Below are 19,531 nucleotides of genomic sequence, written 5' to 3'. Positions count from 1 at the left end.
CAATTACTAATTAACTGTATATGTTAGCTTTTGTATTATACTAGTCAATTCAACCTTACATTTAAAGTGGCGCGGTAACAAAATTAATAAATTATTGTTAACTGTTCAATGAATAAACAACATTTTTTAACACTATATTTTGTTTACCATCCATGGTGCAAATTACTCCGAGCGTTTTCTATAATGATAATGCTAAAAATGGAACTATATTTCTTATATGAATTGGTTTTCAAACTAATTCCCCACATACCGTCCACGTAAGTGTTGAGCTTTATTTTTGTTTTCTGCAGTCCAAAATCACTAATGGTGATAGAGGCTTTAGTTAATATAAAGCTCCTAACACCAATAGAGGTTCTAGATTAGGAGTATGGTAATGGTGTTACAGATTATATTTTGGAAATAAAGTTGGAGTTTTAGGTTAAATATAGTAACTCATGACTTGATAAAATTGATCTCATATGTTAAACCACTAATATCGTAAGTGGTTTATTAGTATAACCTTTTAACACACACTAGTAAAGTTTTATTAATAGAACTCGACTAATGTTAGTGGTCTTATATTACCTGAAACCTCTATCATCACCACTAGCAATATAATTAAAACCCCTAACGATATTAAGCTTTGAATCCTCCACCAATGCCATGAGCCTATGACATGGGCAATATATAGGGAATTTGCTTTGAAACAAGGAACAATTTTCAGTTTTAGTATTATCTATGAAAATCGCTTATATTATTGTGTTGTGGCCGAAAACAATCCATTTTTCACTTTTTCAATTGCAGGTAAAAACCTTATATATATACACATATATATATTTATATATACACATATATATATATATATATACACACACACACATATATATATAATCTGAATGTATGCAATAATATACTATACAATAATTCATTTATACTAGAATCATATGATGCTTATAATAGAATTTAAAACTAGCAAACTAAACTATAGAATTCATCATATTTTGCAAAATCATGACTGTTATCGGGAGTTCTCACATTGATGAATATCCCTTTACACATCGCCATTTGATATGCTTCTTTAAAATAAAGTCTTTCCCTTTATGGTAGCTTTGAAATTGCCCAAATTTTAATACAACTAATTATTTTATCACTCTAAACTAGTGCATCAACATACATAGTGATAGACTCATTCATAAATTTTGGTGTAAAGAGAACCAATAACTCATCAACATATAGATTTGTAGACTCATTTGTACATTTTGGCATAAAGAGAGCCGATGTAGAAATAATTCAGTTCCATATATCGTCATCATCGTATAGAGTTATAGGCTCATGCTCATTCGTAAATTTTGGTGTAAAGAGAACCGATAGCCATCAACATATAGAGTTATAGTCTTATAGACGCATTCGTAAAGGTGCAAAGAGAACCTTGTTCATGTAAGATCAACTCTATTTGTTTGACATTTCTCAAGCTATAAGTGTACAGAAACTTTGAAAGACCTTGCACCTATTCTTCCGACGGCAGCAAACCATCGCACCACCTCTAACAAAACCCAAAACCACCGCAAAAACCACCCAACAACGCCGTGTTAACACCCACAAACACCGCCGCAAAAGCTAGAGTTTACGAGGAGAGAGAAAATCGATGGGAAAACAAAAGGGTGAAAGTGCTAGAACCAAAGCTCGTGCTTCTAGCAGCAGGTAAAACCCATCAATTTCTTTGTTCATTTTTTCTGATTTCTCCATAAATATTCTGAATTGGGTATATTTACTCCTAATTTGTTGATGAGTTTCTTTAATTTGGTGGATTGTAATCGAATTTTGTTGTTTTTGTTGAAAAATTTTCAGTCTTGCTGCTTCGTTGGTGCCTACGGGTTCTGCCCCAATTGGGTTTGGAGGTTATGTGGGGAGTTCCCGGGTTGATTCTGTACATGGGGATGAATCCACTTCTTTCGCGGTATGATTTTCGGGTTTTTTTTAGTAGTTTGTGATGTTGTTATAGCTGTTTTTGATTTCATGTTATGATTATTGAATTTTTGTGGGTGTTAGTAGAATGCTTAAAATTATAGTGGGAGAGAGATTGTGTTTGAATATGTTAATTTTGACTTAATGTAGTTGTGGTGTTGAGATTTTGTGGTGTTTGAATGTAGGGTATTGATGGTGAAATGGTACAATACTTGAAAAGACTAGCTCGAAAAGATCCCGTCACAAAGGTAATTACGATCGAATTCAAATTGGATGTTGATAACTAAAATTGACTTATTACTGCTGTCATCTGAGAGCTAACATTGAAACCTACTAATGTTGCAAATTAGTCTGATTAGAGATTTGATCATGCTGATTCCCTTAGCAATTGTGAAATTTGCCAATTATAGAGTTTGGTTTAATTGTTTGGAATTTGGGCAATATGATGATTGCTTACTGTGTCAACTTATGGGGTGTAAATTTTTATGTAATGGCATGTTCAATATCGTCGACTGCAATAGTTCTTTGGATTTTCTGTTAGATTTGGAACATATGCACTTGTTTGATCCAAGTTATTGTCTACGCCTAATGACGTTATGATATCTTTTTGCAGTATTTCTTTCCCACTGCTGTGACATAAACTGACTAACATGCAGAAGCCATAACCTAGTGCTTGCTTTATCGTGAAAACATTCATTGCTTGGTCTTGCATATCATGCTATATAATTTAAATTAATGAATAGATTGAACACTGGTCCTCTTTGTTTTTTTTTTACTGTCCTTGACAAATTATTTTTTTATTTTATTTTATTTTTATTTTTCTTTCCAAATATATTAAGCGTATGGTGATGTATAGAAATGCAGTGATCACTTTTAGGCATAATGAATTCAAAATTATAGATTTACCTGAGGTTTTCTGTTGTGCCTTTGTTAGTGCATGTTTTACATAATGCATTCTGTTTATCCTTTGTATCACATGCTTAAATGGTCTTCTATGCTTTGATTGCTTTCCTAATATTATAGCTTTGTCCTAAATGGATCTATCATCCTCAGTGTTCCTATTTTTATAGGAAGCCTGGAAAATATGTGTGGTTCTCACACATACCTTCTAATTTCAAATGACGTTGCAGACCTTCATTTAAGAACTATTCCTTTTACTCTTTGATCATGGATGAGTTGCTATCTCTTAATTCCTGTTAGTTCCTTCATTCTGATTGTTTCTGCTACGAAAGAATAACTACCAGAAAATAGCTATCATGGACCTCTGCCAGTTCGTATAGTGGAGTACCTGATTCTTAAACATATGTGAAAATATTTTCTGGGTTGCTCTCTTTGAAGATATCCTGTCTTTATTAACAGCTGAGACAAATTTCTTGTCATTACCCAATTATGCTTGTGTTGAAAACTACTTGATTAAAGTTTTGGGTCTTGATTTAGACTTCTATCTTCTAATTTGCCTTTGTTTATGCAGCTGAAAGCATTAAATTCTTTATCAGCCCTACTGAAGAACAAGTCTGGGAAGGATGTATTACCGATAATTCCACAATGGGTATTTGTTCTCCATTCATTTGCTTTTCTGTGTCTTAGTACTTCGCTTAGAGTCACTTCTTGAACCTGAATATCTTCCACCAGTTTAGCTTGTTCATTGTTTATCAATTTATTCCTTAATTAAGTCTATGTTGCTTACACACGTCTGTTTTTGTTTAACTTAGTTATAGTTTTGGGGAGGTATGGGCTGTGGGAGGTGGATTATATCAGCTTTGGCTCTTGTCACTTGGTTTGGCCAAAGTAGTCATTGAAATTTGGTTTTTGTTTAAATGATGAAGGTCAACCTTATGACAGTGGTGAGTTGAAGGCAATTTAGCTTTGTTATATAAAGCTGGTATATATACAATTTTGGCTTAGTTTTATTTGTAATTTTCCTGAAAGTTTGATGCCAGTCAATTTTTCTTCTTCCTGACCTGTACTTTGTTATCCAGGGTTTTGAATACAGGAGGCTTTTGATGGACTACAACAGAGAAGTTCGACGGGCAACTCATGAAACAATGACGAGCCTTGTTGCTGCTGCTGGGTCAGTCCTTGTTTCTTTCAGACATGACTTGTGTATTGTTCTTTGGTTTCAACTTTTTTAGTCATTTCGAAAGAGAAGAAGGGGGGGGGGGGGTTATGAAGGGGAACACACAGGGGAGGGCTAATAAAGAAGCACCTGCTTCAAGTTATATGATTGAAATTGCTTTATTGGTTTTTTCTATTCTTATGGAAGGAGAATGAATTGTTACCCAATGCCTGATTGTCGATGTCTAGGCATAAGAGGCTGATAAGAGGCTTTAGGTAATTAGGTGACAATAACAATTTACTCCCTTTCTGCAGAAGGGATTTAGCTGTGCATCTTAAGTCTTTGATGGGACCATGGTGGTTTGCTCAGTTCGATTCTGTTTCTGAAGTTTCTCAAGCCGCTAAGCGATCACTACAGGTTTGAAGTGAATTTTTTACTAGTAGGATTCATGATTGGACTAATGACTTGCTTCTTGAGTGTCATACTTGATGATATAATGGATTTTGTTGATTGGCTCCTACATTTTATTATTGTGAAATTAGCTAGCAAAAACTTTTTCTGGAAATTAACATTGTCGAGGAGACACAATAATCTTGATGCATTGATCTCCATGAATAAATTGAAACTAAGTTTGAAACCCTGGTATGTTTACTACTTTACTTATAAATATTCATTGTTCAAAGAAGTGAGCTTAACTTGGGCTTAATTGAGCTGAGCTTGACTACATACTTAAATCCGCTTGGTATGGCCATTTCCAGCTGACTTTTACTGTTGTTACATTGAGTATTTCACCATTTATTTTATGATTATTGTTGCTCCTGTTTCAAAAGGATAATGTTAAACAGCTATTCATGTTCTATGCATTGTATATATGTATTCCTTATCTTTTGCATGTATGTACATAAGGCTCATACCAAACTTTATTTTTAGTTTTACTTAATCTTAAATATATCTACAATTTAGGTTTTATGCGTGTTACCTGGTAAGCATGACTATAATTCAGTTGGACACAGGCTAAAACCTGATCATTTTGTTATGGAAACAGGCTGCCTTTCCAACCCAGGAGAAAAGACTAGAGGCACTGATATTTTGCGCTTCTGAGGTATTTGAGTATTTGGAAGAAAATTTAAAGCTTACACAGCAGGGTATGGCTGATCTTGCTGCCGCTTCAGATGAGTTAGCAGATATGCACCAAAGGGTATGTGCTTCCCAGTTGATACTAATACTTCATAACTGTATGGACTTACGTTGTTATGAGTTTGTTTTGGATGGCAACTATTTGTTGGATGAAAAAGACAGTAGCTTAAGATGTTGTATAGAATGATTGTATATGCTCTATGGCTCTATGCGTTACATATATCACAGCCTTCAATTCAGTAATTGTCTGTATTGCCTGCATATTCTTCTTCGTTGTCTTTTCTTTGTATTTTTACATCATTAATAATATTGTCCATCTGCCTGGTTTCCTTGCTTCCATTGACTATCAGGTTATATCGTCATCATTACTAGCTCTTGCTACACTACTAGATGTATTGATTGGCGTTCAATCAGAGAAACCTGCTATTGAAGACTCAAACATTCAATCAACAAAGTTTTCAAAAGCTCGAGATATGGCTATTTCTTCTGCCAAGACTTTGTTCGTGTCTCATCATTATTTTCTAGACTTTCTTAAATCTGAGAGCCCTGCTGTTCGCTCTGCTACATATGCAGTACTCAGAAGTTTCGTCAAGAATATATGTGAAGTTTTTAGTGAAGATGTTAAAGGTCTTGCTACTGCAATACTTGGTGCCTTTCAAGAAAAGGACCCATCTTGTCATACAGCATTGTGGGAAACGTTTTTGCTATTTACCAGAAGATTTCCTGGGAGTTGGTCATATGTTAACTTTCAAAAAATCTTTTCAAATCGCTTTTGGCAGTTCCTGAAAAATGGCTGCTTTGGATCACAGCAGGTGTCATATCCTGCTTTGGTACTTCTCCTAGATGCTTTGCCAGCTGAGGTAACTGGGGGTCATAAGTACTTTGTTGACTTCTTCCAAAACCTATGGGCAGGAAGGAATGCATCTCACCCTAGTAATGCTGATCGCTTGGCATTTTTTGTGGCCCTTAAAGAATGTCTCCTTTGGGTCTTGCATAATTGTGGAAGGTATGTATTTTTATATGATATAAAACAAATGTGTAGGAGGTTTTAGCTTTTAGTTTGTCATTATTGGAATTCTGCATTTTTGGAGAGGTATAATCTATGAAGCGCAGAAGTGTGTAGCTACCACGTTTTTGGAGTACTGTTAAACTTTCAGAAAAGGAACTTTTGTATTCACAAAGCACTTGGGTTGCATCTGAGAGGTTTTGTGCTCCTGAATCGATTTAGGATATGGTCTCCTTTGGTTGGTGGTTAGGATGGTTGGAAGAAACAATGAAAAACTGTAGGGCTTGTGGAATTGAATGTATTTGGTGTCATAAAATGATTTGAAATATAAAATTGATCCAGCAGTTTTGACATTTTGTACCTCTGGTTCTATCCAATTCATACAAATTTAAGAAGATTACAAGTGAGGATGACCAAATAAAGGATATATAGGCTATTGTTGGAGGGAGGGAGAAAAAGTTGGGGAATAGGAAACATATATGGGTGTAGGGTGCCTGGCAACAGGCACTGCTACCTCACTATCATTCTACCCAGGCTCATGACTGTAACATGATGAAGAAAACAAAGGCGTTGGGCATTTATTCACTGAGGTTTCTTTGTTTCGTGAGTTCCCAGGAGCCTACCTTTCGTTTTTCCTTCCCTTGAAATGAGCAATTCTAGATAATTTCATTCCAAAAATTAGATTATTCGTTAACTGTATTGTGTTTTCTGCTTATAATTTGCTCGTATATCTTGGAGATGAGTGTTGCAACATCAGAGAGGGTTCTGTGAAAGTATCTTATGGCAAGTGTTTGCAATTTTATATAAGTGGACAGTTTTATTCTTGCTCTGCTTAGGACTCATGGGAGAGAGATTGGGGAGAGGGATTGTGTGGGTGAAAGAATGTTTTCTGCCACCTTCTGACCTTCTGATGCAGCTCACATATAAGATGCTAGATAGATCTGTTGGCTGGGCTGACATTCATATTATACTTCTGGTCGTTTAAAACCTGGTGCCTTCATGTGGCTCCACAAGGCTAAGTTTAGGAAACTGGAAGGATGTTAGTTATATGTTACTTTTAAATATTAGCTGTTATATGACTTATATCATTATCTAATACGGAGTAATTGGCATGAAGGTTCCTTGGATATGCAATTCTTATCCAGATTCTTTTAGCGTCTTATATTTTCTTTTCTATTCCTGCCAGATATTGTAGTGGAGACGATGCAATATACAATTTCCGTATGTCTCTTGTTGATAATGTACTAGTGAAGTTATTGTGGCACGATTTCTTGGTCTACTCTGAGGCAAGGCATGAAGATGTCAGCACTTCCAGTACTAATGGAGATGCTTTTTCAGAGACCTCAAGATTGTTAGACAAAAGTCAACTGGAGGTTAAACAAGGGCAGTTGCATGATCTGGGGTGCTGCATAATTGATATCCTTTCTGCTATCTACTCTTTGGAATGCAAACTGCTCAATCCATTTTGTGGAGCATTTCAGGGCTGCTGCTTTGAGACATTTCAGCAAACAGAGCATGTAAAGGAAGCTTCTGGGAACATAGGAAGAGCCAGAAATTTTTTGGTGTTGGTGGAGAAATATGCAGTTTTAAGAAATGAAAGTTGGCCCTTGGATTATCTGGTTGGGCCTATGCTGGAAAGGTCTCTTCCATTAATTATGTCACATGTAAGTTCCAAGTTGGTTTCTATTTCATGACTCTTTGTGTTGGATACTTGGATTTGTTACAATTATGTTTTGTTGTGGGTGTGGACTTTGGAGGGGCCAAACAAAAAAGCTTGCTATGGCGCTATGTTTTTATGGCAATGTCACGATGCATATGGTTATAGTTTAGTGTGCTTATTCCTTTGAGGCCACTGGTTAGTTGTGGGATAAAATAAACTTATTTTACATCATTCTGAGCGAACAGGAATGGCCTTTTGCAAGATATGTAGTTGTAGTTGCAGAAATCCAAAAAAAAAAAAATGATTAAAAGTGTGATCTTTGCTTTTGTGGGACTACTCAATGGGAGGACAGCATGACCTACTTTGTACTCTACATTTGCTACTAAGCTATTACAAATATATTTTGTTTAATTAAAATAAAAAAAATGAAGTGCAACTTTGCGCCTCATCTTTCATCAGTGATAATGAATTTGAGACCCTGATGCGAAAGTCCTAATTATTCTCTTGGCCAAATTCATTTGCCTTTTCCAATTGCAGTAGAAGTTCAAAAGGCTTATGTAATGAAATCGTGTTTTTGGGATAGTGGATCAAAGGCTGTTCAGGTTAGTTGTAGGAATTTTCTCTAAAAGGTCTGATGCAATGAGCGCTAGACTTTTGTTTTTAATCAACTGAGAACACTTGACTATAACTGGCATCAAAGGGGTATGCATAGAATTGTTTCTATAGTTGATGTGGCATATTGTAGGGATTGGCCTGCTAGGCCTGAAAGGATCTGATGCAGGCAAGTCAAATGTTTGAATTATATTGGGTGCCGATACTTAGAATCTTCAGACAGTTGTAGAAAACTAGAAATTAAGAGGACTGCAAAAGAATTGTTTCAATATCTGATGCTGCATAGTAAATTTCTTTTCCATCTGATGCTGCATAGTAAATTTCTTTTTCCCCCCCTTGGCAACAAGTCTGCTTATTTTTTGTTCAAGTGATGACTTTATTTTACTGTGCAGTTGTGCCCCACCCAGACCCCCCCCCCCCCCCCCCACACACACACAAAACTATATAGTAATGAGTAATTCTACTCATAACTTCTGGTCAATATATTCTAGATGATGGCTGAATAATTGTCACTCTGTTCTAGAGATGAAGATTGGACATTAGTTGTTTCCCATTGCAAGTTATTTTATTGTAGATTGCATGCATTGATCCAGAAATTTGTCAACTCTTGATTTTGTGGTTTTATATAATTATATCTTGTCAGTCAGTACTTTTATGAAACAACTACTTTGCAGTGTAATAGACTAATGAGTAATGTCATATTCATTGACCCTTTGGTGGGAGCCTTTTAGAGAAATTTGTGCATTGTATTCAATGGTTTAGTAGCTTTTTCTCATGATTTGTTTTTGTGATTTGGAAATCAGGAATCTATTGAGGTGGTTAAATTTCTATCAGTTGTGGTTTCAATCTTTGGGCCAAGGAAAATAGTATTGAGACTTGTTCCAAGTGAAGGAATTGTTGGTGGCAGTGCCACTGGTCAGGATGATAGAGAAGCAAGCATGTTTTTGAAAGTTTTTGAGGAGACATTTGTCTCTTGGTGTTTCAGTGGAAGTGAGAGTGCCATGGATGCTCACCTGGACCTTTTGCTTGCATTGCTGGATAATAAATGTTTTAAACAGCAGTGGAACATTATTATCACATATGCTACCAACATGTACCATTCTGCAACGTCTCACATTGGAAGGTTATCAATTCTTATTCAAAAGGCTAGGAATCTGACAAAAAGGCTGTCAAAACTTGGTGATGATCAAATTTCTCAAATCGCAAATTGGCAACATGAACTGCTGGATTCAATTGCTGTTACTATGATGCAGAATGCTCCAACCTCTACAGATTCTGATTTGCAGTTTATACGGTATGGCCCATCTCCACTTTTTTCCTCTATACACTGGTCGGTGACCAACAGTTTTTTCTCTCCCTAGTTTGGTTTTATCAAGCTATTGTTAATTTAAGAGGATAGCATTCTGTACACTGCCTTTTTTTTAATTAACTATCTATTGAATTTGGCAAATATTCTTGATACATTACAATAATATAAACCAGTATTGTGTGTTAATACTTAATTGTTCTGGTGCTTGTTTTATGCTGTCTCTGACTACTTTTTTTTTTCTTTTTTTTTTGGGTATATCTCAGGGCTGTACTTGGTGGTACATCAGAGGAGAACGATTCTTCTTTTCTGTCTAAGAATGCCGTCGTTCAGATATACACCGAAGCATTTGGAAAGCTTCTAGCTTATGCTATGGAGTCTCCTTTTGCTTGCGTAAAGGAATTTGTCTCTTTAACTTGCTCTCAAATGAAGTCCACTACACCAGAGATTCAAAATTCTGCAGACGTGGTAAGGATGGCTTACACTTCTCTAGAAGTTCTCAGAAGTACCCTTTTTAGCTTGAAATCATATTGCGAGGAAAGTGAGTTGCTTGTTGGTATTGGAGGCATTATCTTTGTAATTGATTGGGAATACGATGTGTCAAGAGCATCAGACACTAAGCACAATGGTGCTTCAGTGAAAAGTATCATGCCCAGGCAAGAGTTTGGTAAAGTGATGCATGCTTTCCGTACAAGTATGAGTAAACAATTTTGGAGAAGCCTTGTGTCACAAAGTCGGATGACACTAGGAAATCTTCTTATAAAGTTTATTAGGTCTGCCATTTTCGAGCAGGATGTATTTGATGCTGGCGTGATCACATCTCTATGCTGCAAATGGATGATTGAAGTTAGCAAGCATCTTTGTCTGAACCAATTAGAGGAGCAGAAGTTAGTAGAGCTGCTTCTTAACGTTGATAAATCATGGCCTTTGTGGATCAATCCAGATAACACTAATAATGAGAGAAAGCATGGCTTTAAAGTCGAGGGTGTTATAACTGATATACAGGTAAGTGGAATCTCCATATTCCTTATAAGTTCTGAATATTATGAGCTAATGTGCTTTATTTACTATATTTCTAGTATTATTTTCAAGTTAATGCATGTGTATTAAGTATTGACCAATGTCCTTAGATCTGTAGTTTGTTATTATTCATAATATGAAGAAGTGCAGACCATATTATTTATCTCTTATAGTATCTTAAAATTTTGGTGCCTTGGAGGGGTCTGGTAATACACATACTAAATTGAGAAGTAGGTTGGTTATGGAATAGGTTTATGCTACAGGGATTAACTTATTAGGTGTAAGCTCAGCATGTCGTTTTCCTGGGCTATTCCTGTAGCACAAATTCAAGGAGCCAATTGTTACAATGTTGTTATTAGACTTGTAAGGCTTTCTTTGGTTTGCAATAAGTTGACATGCAAACTTTTGTTCCATGGAATTAGAAATAAACAATGTTTGGTTAATTTACTCCGATGAAATTGAAGCTCCATCTCCTTTGTTATGTTAAATAAATAAAAAATAAAAAGTGTGTATGTGTTTTTATTGTGTGGTGGGGAGGAGTGTGGCTAAATCTGGATTCTTATGTTCTTTGAATTCTTTCATAAACATAAGCATCCTTTTGACTATCAAAATAGGCACATGTATCTTGAACCTTTGTTGCATTGCTTTTGTATTTTGCATGTGATTCCCTAGAAATTGTATTTGCCAGCCAGAGAAAACTGTTTTTCATGGCACTTATTTTGGCAATGCTTCTAATTTATTATTCCTTCGTTCTTTAAAAATTGCTAAATGCTTGGCGGGCACATGTTAAGGAATGTGAGCACATTACCAAAAAGGCAAAAATGAGTATGTAGCCAACTTTAAAGAGCTTAGGAAGTATGAATTTCCGACTTACATAAATTAGTTTATGTTGTAAGCTCTTGATGAATCTAACAATGCTGAAATTGAAGTCCCTATTTTTTAATTATTAAGAAATATGCTTGTCATATCACTCATATATGTTTCATAGTTGTCTTAATTTTTCGTTCCTGCAGCTTATTGTACAAGCACTGTTATATCTAGGTTTGGGTATATAGCTGGGATACTCACAATAGGAATTTTTTTTTTTTTTTTTTTTTTTTTTTCATGCAGATTTTGCAGAGCCAGGTGTTTGTTGCTCTAGTTGACAAGCTTATCTCAGAAATGGGCATTAACAGAGTGCTTGTTGGCTCTGATCTACAAGCTTTTGCTGTAGAGGAGAGAGGAGGCAATGGACTAGTTTCTTCTCAGCATGAATTTTCCCGAGCTTGGGTAGTTGCTGAAATGCTTTGCAATTGGAAGTGGCCTGATGGCAGTGCTTTAGATACTCTTTTGCCTTCTTTAAGTTCTCACGCTAAAAGTGAAAGTGATGGTAGCCTAATTTGCTTATTTGACTCCACCGTAAATATTTTGCTGGAGGGTGCTCTTGTATGCGGAACAAAAAGTCAGTTGAGTTTTTTCAATACATGGCCACCTTCAAGTAAAGATCTCGATTATATTGAAGAGCCTTTTTTGAGAGCCCTGGTGACTTTACTTTTTACACTATTGAATGAAGGCATATGGAACCAAGAAAAAGCTGTTGGGCTCTGGGAATTGCTTCTAAACAAGCTTTATGTAGGTCAAGAAGCAAATATGAACTGTTTGAGGATTCTTCCACCCCTGGTATCTGTTCTTGCGCACTTCTTGTTCCATAATAAAGGATCCAGTGATTTAGTTAAAGACTCCTTGCCAGATTCTTTTAGAGAAACTATTGTTCGGGAATGGCTTGAAAAGACTCTGACATTCCCGTCCCTGATTTCATGGACATCTGGTGAAGGTAAGTCAATAGATTTTGGAGTCACTCAATATTTACCGTCATGTACACATTTTAAACTGTTGAAATGATTGCAAAATTGCATATTTATCTTCAAGCTTGGCTGGCTGTCACAGGGTGGTAGATTTAGGATTTGGTTCTCTGTATACTCCTATTTTACAATTTCGATTTCTTGGTACCAACTGTATATTATCTTTTGTTCCTTCTCTTTAATCTTGATTAGCCTGATAAACAATTTTATGGGTACTTGCAGAGATGGAGGAATGGTTCCAGTTGGTTCTGTCATGCTATCCTTTAAGCACAACAGCTGATGTTGGTCATCTAAAATTAGATGCAAGTTCCTTGGAGCAAAAACTTTTACTTGCTGTATTCCGTAAGCAAAGGCATGATGCTAACTCATTAGTTGTCACTAATGAGCTGCCAGTTGTGTCATTACTGCTTTCACGTTTGATGGTTATTGCAGTAGGGTACTGTTGGGAGGAATTTGATGAAGAAGATTGGAAATTTGTATTATATAACTTGAGGCACTGGATAGAGTTGGTAGTTACAACAATGGAGGAGGCTGCTGAGTGCTTGGATCTTGAAACTGGAAATGAATCTGGTGATAACTTAGATCTTGTGATAAGCAAGCTTAAGAAGATCATGCAGAATTTGGATACATCCCTTATGAATATTGCAACCAATGCCCTTTATGCATTTTCATTAGTCATGGAGCTTGTTGGATGTAATGCATTGGAAAAAGCTGAAAACTTAACAGTCTTAAGGACAGAAGTATGCCATCAAACTATTGATCTGGTCCTGGAGGGCATTTTGCGGATATTTTTTTCAGTTGGTATTGCAGAAGCTATTTCAAGTTCGCTTTCATGCCAGAGTTTGTCAATAATAGCAAAGAGCCATCGCACTTATCCTCACTTTTGGAATTTAGTATCTTCGATTGCATTGAAGTCCTCCACACATTCTAGAGAACAAGCTTTTAAGGCAGTTGAGCTTTGGGGTCTAAGAACAGGTGCTATTAGTTCTTTGATGGCCATCCTGTTCTCCCCCAAACCAGTGTCTGTCTTGCAGCTTACTTCTTTTGTTCTCCTTTCAAGTCAGCCTTTCTCTAGTTGGGCCTTGGTGGACGATCATATTTCAGACTCATCAAGTTCTACTGTTGATGTCGAATCCCGTGATCTTGATTCGTCTTCTGAGAATAATTTTACTCTGAGGGAGGGGATACATTGCCTGATACACAAACTACCACTTGATGTACTAGATATGGATTTGGAAGCACAAGAAAGGGTAAGGCTTTTTTGTTCTCAGCAATGATTTCTTGGTCCTGTTGTTCTACTACCTGGTGGCTAAAAATTTGTCCAACCTTAACAATCTATGATCATTTATGTCAAATGTGCAGGTGCACGTTTTCCTTGCTTGGTGTCTAATTTTGAGCTATCTAGTGTCTTTACCATCTTCTTCCTCCAATAGGGAGAAATTGGTTCAACAGATACAGGAGTCTGCTTCTTCAGCAATATTGGACTGTCTTTTCCAACATATTCCTGTTGAATTATGTGTAGCACATGGATTAAAGAAGAGAGACTTAGAAACCCCACCTGAGCTTTTGAATATTGCAACTGCGGCAACACGTGCTATAAGTACGGGGTCTATACTCTTCGCTGTAGAATCACTATGGCCTATTGGACCAGAAAAAATGGCATCACTTGCTGCTGCAATATTTGGTTTGATGCTTCGAGTTCTCCCTGCTTACGTTCGGGTTTGGTTCAATGATTTACGTGATCGTTATTCGTCATCTGCAATCGAGTCTTTCACAAAAACATGGTGCAGCCCACATTTGATGGTAGATGAATTATCTCAGGTTAGCATCTTCAGTACGTTGCTAACTTCATGGACTTTGTTTACACAGTTACTCATATTTTGCCAAATACTTAAGTTTTTAATCTGAAATTTGTTAGGCTATGCATTACCAAGTTCCGCATCTCTATGATAACCCTCTCGAATTGAGTTGTGAAGCTGGTCTCTAATTTCTGTTCTCCCATTAATGATGCAGATAAAGAAATCTGATTTCGTAGACGAATGTTTCGCTGTAAGTGTAAGCAAATCTGCCAATGAAGTCATTGCTACCTATACCAAGGATGAGACCAGTATGGATTTGGTCATCCGTCTTCCTGCTTCCTACCCATTAAGGTCTGTGGATGTGGAGTGTACAAGGAGTCTTGGCATAAGTGAAGTAAAGCAAAGAAAATGGCTGTTGTCCATGATGGCATTTGTTCGTAATCAGGTAATACCTTGAGTTCTTGTTTTGATGATCCAGAAAATATTACCTCCGTTTTTTTTATTTGCTACATTTCTTTAGCCACACTTACCAATGTACGATGTCAATCACTAATAAATTTAATCATCAATAAGCAAAACTTATAGTGATTTGATATTGATAAAAATACACATGGAGATATTCTAACAAGATCTTTACATGACTGTTTTTCCTTTAGTGTAAATCAAAAAGGTAGTTAAAGTTGATTATGTGAATAGTGTCAACATAAAGAATGTAGCAACTAAATAAGAACGGAGGTAGTATGAGTTATCCAAAGTCTTCAGCTCATAACTGAAAGAGAGGAGGCAGTCCTTATATTTTCTGCCAGCTCTACTGTGGAAAAACAAAGAGTTGGGCGTTTATGATAAGAAAATATGTGCAATATGTTACTGCCACATATTATCTACGTCTTTATAACCTTGCAAGAAGAATACCTAACGCTTAATGCTGATGAATTGGTGCACAAGACTACTCATAATGTTGCATGGCTTCCATCTCTTTACCCATTAATCATTTGAAAATTATACAGCAGCTTGACACTTTCTTAAGTAGGAACTGTACCGTTTGACAGACATTTAATGCTAGAATGTGAGCAACCAGCTTGCCTTTAATCATAAATTTTCTCTGCTGTATGCATGACAACATGTCTTTAAGAAATACAAGAGCTTTATGGTTCCAATTTTCTTCTACATGATGAAAGACATTAAGAAAGTAGATATAAAATTCGGAAATATTTTATAAAATTGAATAAAATAATATATTTTATGTAGCTTACTACATAAATATGTATAATAAGTTGAGGTGAATTCCAAAGTGTTTATTTAATTTGTGTATCATCATATGTAATACGTACATCTTTTATTTTTCTTAAACCTTCCATGTTTATATAAGCAGTGATGAGGCTAACTGACACTTTATTGACATTACTCTTGTCGCTTATTTAGAATGGTGCTTTAGCTGAGGCCATACGGATATGGAAGAGTAACTTTGACAAGGAATTTGAAGGAGTTGAAGAGTGCCCCATCTGTTACAGTGTGATTCATACTACTAACCACAGTCTTCCGCGTCTTGCTTGCAAGACTTGCAAGCACAAATTCCATGCTGCATGCCTCTATAAATGGTTTTCAACTTCCCACAAGTCAACATGCCCACTGTGTCAATCTCCTTTCTGATCACATGAGCAATGATATTTTGAGGCTGGCTGCTGGATTTATCTATTTTGATCGACCAAAGTCAGGCACGTAAGACAATCGGCTGTGTTGGTTGGCTGGGGCAATTAAATAGTATATGAAGCAGCTGGGAACATTTGCATCCTCATGTAAATATGCCCTGCTAATTCATGCTTCACAAGCATATAGACGAGGAATGTTCAAAGCTTCACACTTATGTCCAACTTTATGAAGGTATTGAATCTGGACATAATATAAATCCACAAGTTATTTTTCTTTCGTTTTGAAAATGTTTTGATCTGGTATTTACTTCTAAGGACTTGAGAATTGTTATTGGTTTTGGCTTGAGCAATGCTAAGCTGCTGGAAACTTTTCTGTTAAACTGGATTTGTCTTGATAACTCAAACTAGAGAAATACTAGGATGGAGAAACCCTTGTGTACTTTCACTCTAGAACTCCCATAGTGCTGTGTCTAACTCTAGAATAAACAGAACCTATGATTGTATACTTGTGTATGCCTTAACTTTTTGAAGGAAACAACTACAAGTTGGTCCCTTCTTAAAATTTTACTGATACTCCCTCCTTTTATGCAACCTAGTTTGACTTGTTATTAGGGCAAGGCAAATGAGGTTAATCTATGTTATGCAGATTTAGTGATTTTTTGGGGGTCAATTTGGTGGGGTAGGAGGGTTTTTTTTTTTTTTTTTTTTTTTTTTTGTGGGGGGGTGGGGGAAAGAAGAGAGGTAAACCCATTACCAAATTTAGAGAAAACGGAAATAGGAAGAAAAATGTTTACCTTCTTAGTTCTTATTCAAAAGGGTATAATTAGGAAGAAGAATATCCTTTGTCTTGTCTGACGTGTTGGATTAATGAATTATATGACTACGGAGTAATATTTTAAATACCATCATAGGGATACTCTTCATGATCTGGACAGGCATCTTTGTCATTTTTTTCATCTTGATTGCTAAGACGCAAGACTGCTAAATATCCTTCATATTTTAGATTCACCAGACAAGTGTTAAATAGACCTGTTTGAATCACAGAATAAGCAAATATTGGTGGGGCTGATTGTATTGTATGGATAAACTGGGTACTCTGTCAATTGAACTTTCTTGCTTAAATTGTTTTTACAGGATGGTGATTCTTGAACTGCTGTTGTTGTAGCTTCACAAGTTCTAGCTGACTCACATTAGGAAATTTTGAAAGTCGATGCAATTTGTGCTGTATTGTCATCCCGTACTTTTGTTGTTGGTGACCGTCTAGAAAAGAAGATGCATTGTTGCGCGTTGACATAACCTGAAGATGCTGTACTGTTCGTAGCTTGTTTCTTTTCTGGGGTTGTTACAGGGACAACGTTTTTACTGGGTGTTTAGATCACTGATATTCTATTTTCTTGGCTAATTGTTTCAGTTGAATTTAACATCTTAAAATTTACATATTACCTTCGGCTGCTGTTCTATTGTCTCTGTTTTATACTGTAGGAGAGTTATTTTTGTATCGTAAAATCAGAGGCGGTTTTGTCATTATTGACATGGGTTGGTTGTAATTATGCATACAATGTAAAAGTTTAATGTGAATTAATCTACTTTACTTACTGATAAATGAAATAGCTTTGAATAATAATAAAATTAATAATAATAATTTCATCCATTGTTGTGTCATTGCGAAAATTCAAGTTGATACGTACATTTTAACATGAGAGTATAATATACAATACGAGTAGTAGATTAGTAGTAAATCAAATGAGCATATTGTAATCAGGTATTTAGTAAGCTGATGTTGAAACTCGAAATCTGCTACTCACATGAACTTTCAAACCTCTACACGAACTGTTACAATCATCTAATTAAATAAGTTCCTTACAATCGACTTTTCTGTTTGGTAATTAGCTGGTAGCTAGCTGATTGATATATCTTATTTTGTTAGCTGATTTGACTAGCTGGTTATATTAGTTGGTTATAATTAGTTGTAATAAGGCTAAAAGAGTTTCTTTGCATCTGAGAAAGTAAAGTAAAACTAAAAGTCTTGGGGAAATTTCCGTATGTTGGCAAGACATGTAACCGCTTTTCTCTTTTTCGAATTGAGATGTAACATATTCTATGAAGATTGGCAATCAACATCATACTCATAATTCCAAACCAAAATAAACTAAACCATAATTTTAAAAATATTTCAAAAATAATATTGTAAAACTACACATCAAAAAGGTCAAATAAATTTCCCCATGATTATGATTTTTGTTATATATATCAATAAAGTAGTAGATTCCTTATGACAATTTATGTTAGCCGACCTAGCGACCTCAAATCATTTTGGGACTAAGGCTTTATTGTTGTTGTTTTAGATTTCATTTTCATTTATATATATAAAGATTTCGAATAAAACTAGCAAAATGAAATGGATAGAATACAAGATGGAGAGATCTTGTTATGTTACAATGTACAATGCACGCTAATATTACCCGAAATCATCACCATACTAAATGATGTTGATAGTTTTGGAAGATATTTAGGTTCATGGAAGCTGTCATGTGTTTCCCAACTTCGTATAAAGAAGAAAGATGATTAAGTAATTTCATCAATGTGTGATAACAACATTTTACCTAATCCAACTTATGAATTTCTAATTAGTGGGCCTTTTAATACGGATATCTTAAGGCATATGCTAATGTTTGTCCCCATTTACTCACCTAGTTCATAGGCTATACTATGATCTTTGAGACACACACTATACTATACATGCCCCAAATTAGCAAACTAGGGTTTTTTTTTTCTATAATAAGATGTGAATAGTAGTCTATTTAAGAGGCAGAAATTGAAGTCACATATACATCACGAATTCAAGTTAAGCACAATTTTAAAATGGACACATAATGAACTGTACTGTTTATAAAACTAAGAATACCGTACTTCATTCGTTCATTAAAAATAAATTCGTTTGCAATTGCGCAACCTCCAATTTACAATTTAGATTTAATATTTTTAGTTCCATATAAATATGAAGTATTGTATATACAAGTAACAATTGATATTACTCCATATGAATGTATCACATAAGATTCAACAATTGCTTTGTCATAATAACTTTTAAATGGTTATTTTTATTTTTATTTTTTACCAATCTACAAACTCAGAGCCTTTTAATTGTTTGATAAGACCGTTTAAGCCAATAATCCAATAAATCAAAATCAATAAGTAAAATACAATCTACAAAGCAAAATATAAAGACCATAATCACAATTTTGACAATATCACACGGTACCAAAGTTATGGTAACTATCAAATCTAATAAAATGTACTCGTAGTAAATAGTGAGCACATGCTTCAATCACACGTAGAGGGCCAATATATCCAATTAGGTGGAACAAAGAAAATTTCTGTTTGTTATTTTTCAATCGTTGTCATCGAATCAAAGTTTGCACTTATTATAAGATCTCAATATGATCATTATGTGTTTTAAGTGTTTTTCTTTTGCCCAATCGTTGTCACCACAATTTATTT

The 19,531-nt window shown here is 35.4% G+C and overlaps 1 protein-coding gene across 1 annotated transcript; it reads left to right on the top strand.

Moving 5' to 3' along the window:
* Positions 1-1,278: 1,278 nt before the first annotated feature.
* Positions 1,279-17,633, top strand: LOC110715945 (E3 ubiquitin-protein ligase listerin-like). The gene is made up of 17 exons (XM_021894562.1): positions 1,279-1,680; positions 1,828-1,936; positions 2,130-2,192; positions 3,416-3,493; positions 3,924-4,015; positions 4,315-4,417; positions 5,046-5,198; positions 5,488-6,143; positions 7,330-7,807; positions 9,219-9,709; positions 9,988-10,726; positions 11,852-12,554; positions 12,805-13,832; positions 13,945-14,403; positions 14,596-14,826; positions 15,804-16,262; positions 17,165-17,633. The coding sequence occupies exons 1-16, from the start codon at positions 1,625-1,627 to the stop codon at positions 16,029-16,031; spliced, it is 5,667 nt and encodes a 1,888-aa protein (XP_021750254.1). The 5' UTR covers positions 1,279-1,624; the 3' UTR covers positions 16,032-16,262; positions 17,165-17,633.
* Positions 17,634-19,531: the final 1,898 nt, after the last annotated feature.

Source organism: Chenopodium quinoa, unplaced genomic scaffold (assembly GCF_001683475.1).
Source record: "Chenopodium quinoa cultivar QQ74 unplaced genomic scaffold, ASM168347v1, whole genome shotgun sequence".
Taxonomy (NCBI): Eukaryota; Viridiplantae; Streptophyta; class Magnoliopsida; order Caryophyllales; family Amaranthaceae; genus Chenopodium; species Chenopodium quinoa.
The sequence above is the reverse complement of the archived record's forward strand: the minus strand, read 5'-3'. Positions and strand labels throughout refer to the sequence as shown.

Excerpts from the sequence above, each read along its gene's own strand:
- LOC110715945 (XM_021894562.1), top strand. The coding sequence starts at position 1,625 with ATGGGAAAACAAAAGGGTGAAAGTGCTAGAACCAAAGCTCGTGCTTCT. Across the intron at positions 3,494-3,923 it reads TACCGATAATTCCACAATGG|GGTTTTGAATACAGGAGGCT; the intron begins GTATTTGTTCTC and ends TTTGTTATCCAG. Across the intron at positions 4,418-5,045 it reads CCGCTAAGCGATCACTACAG|GCTGCCTTTCCAACCCAGGA; the intron begins GTTTGAAGTGAA and ends TTATGGAAACAG.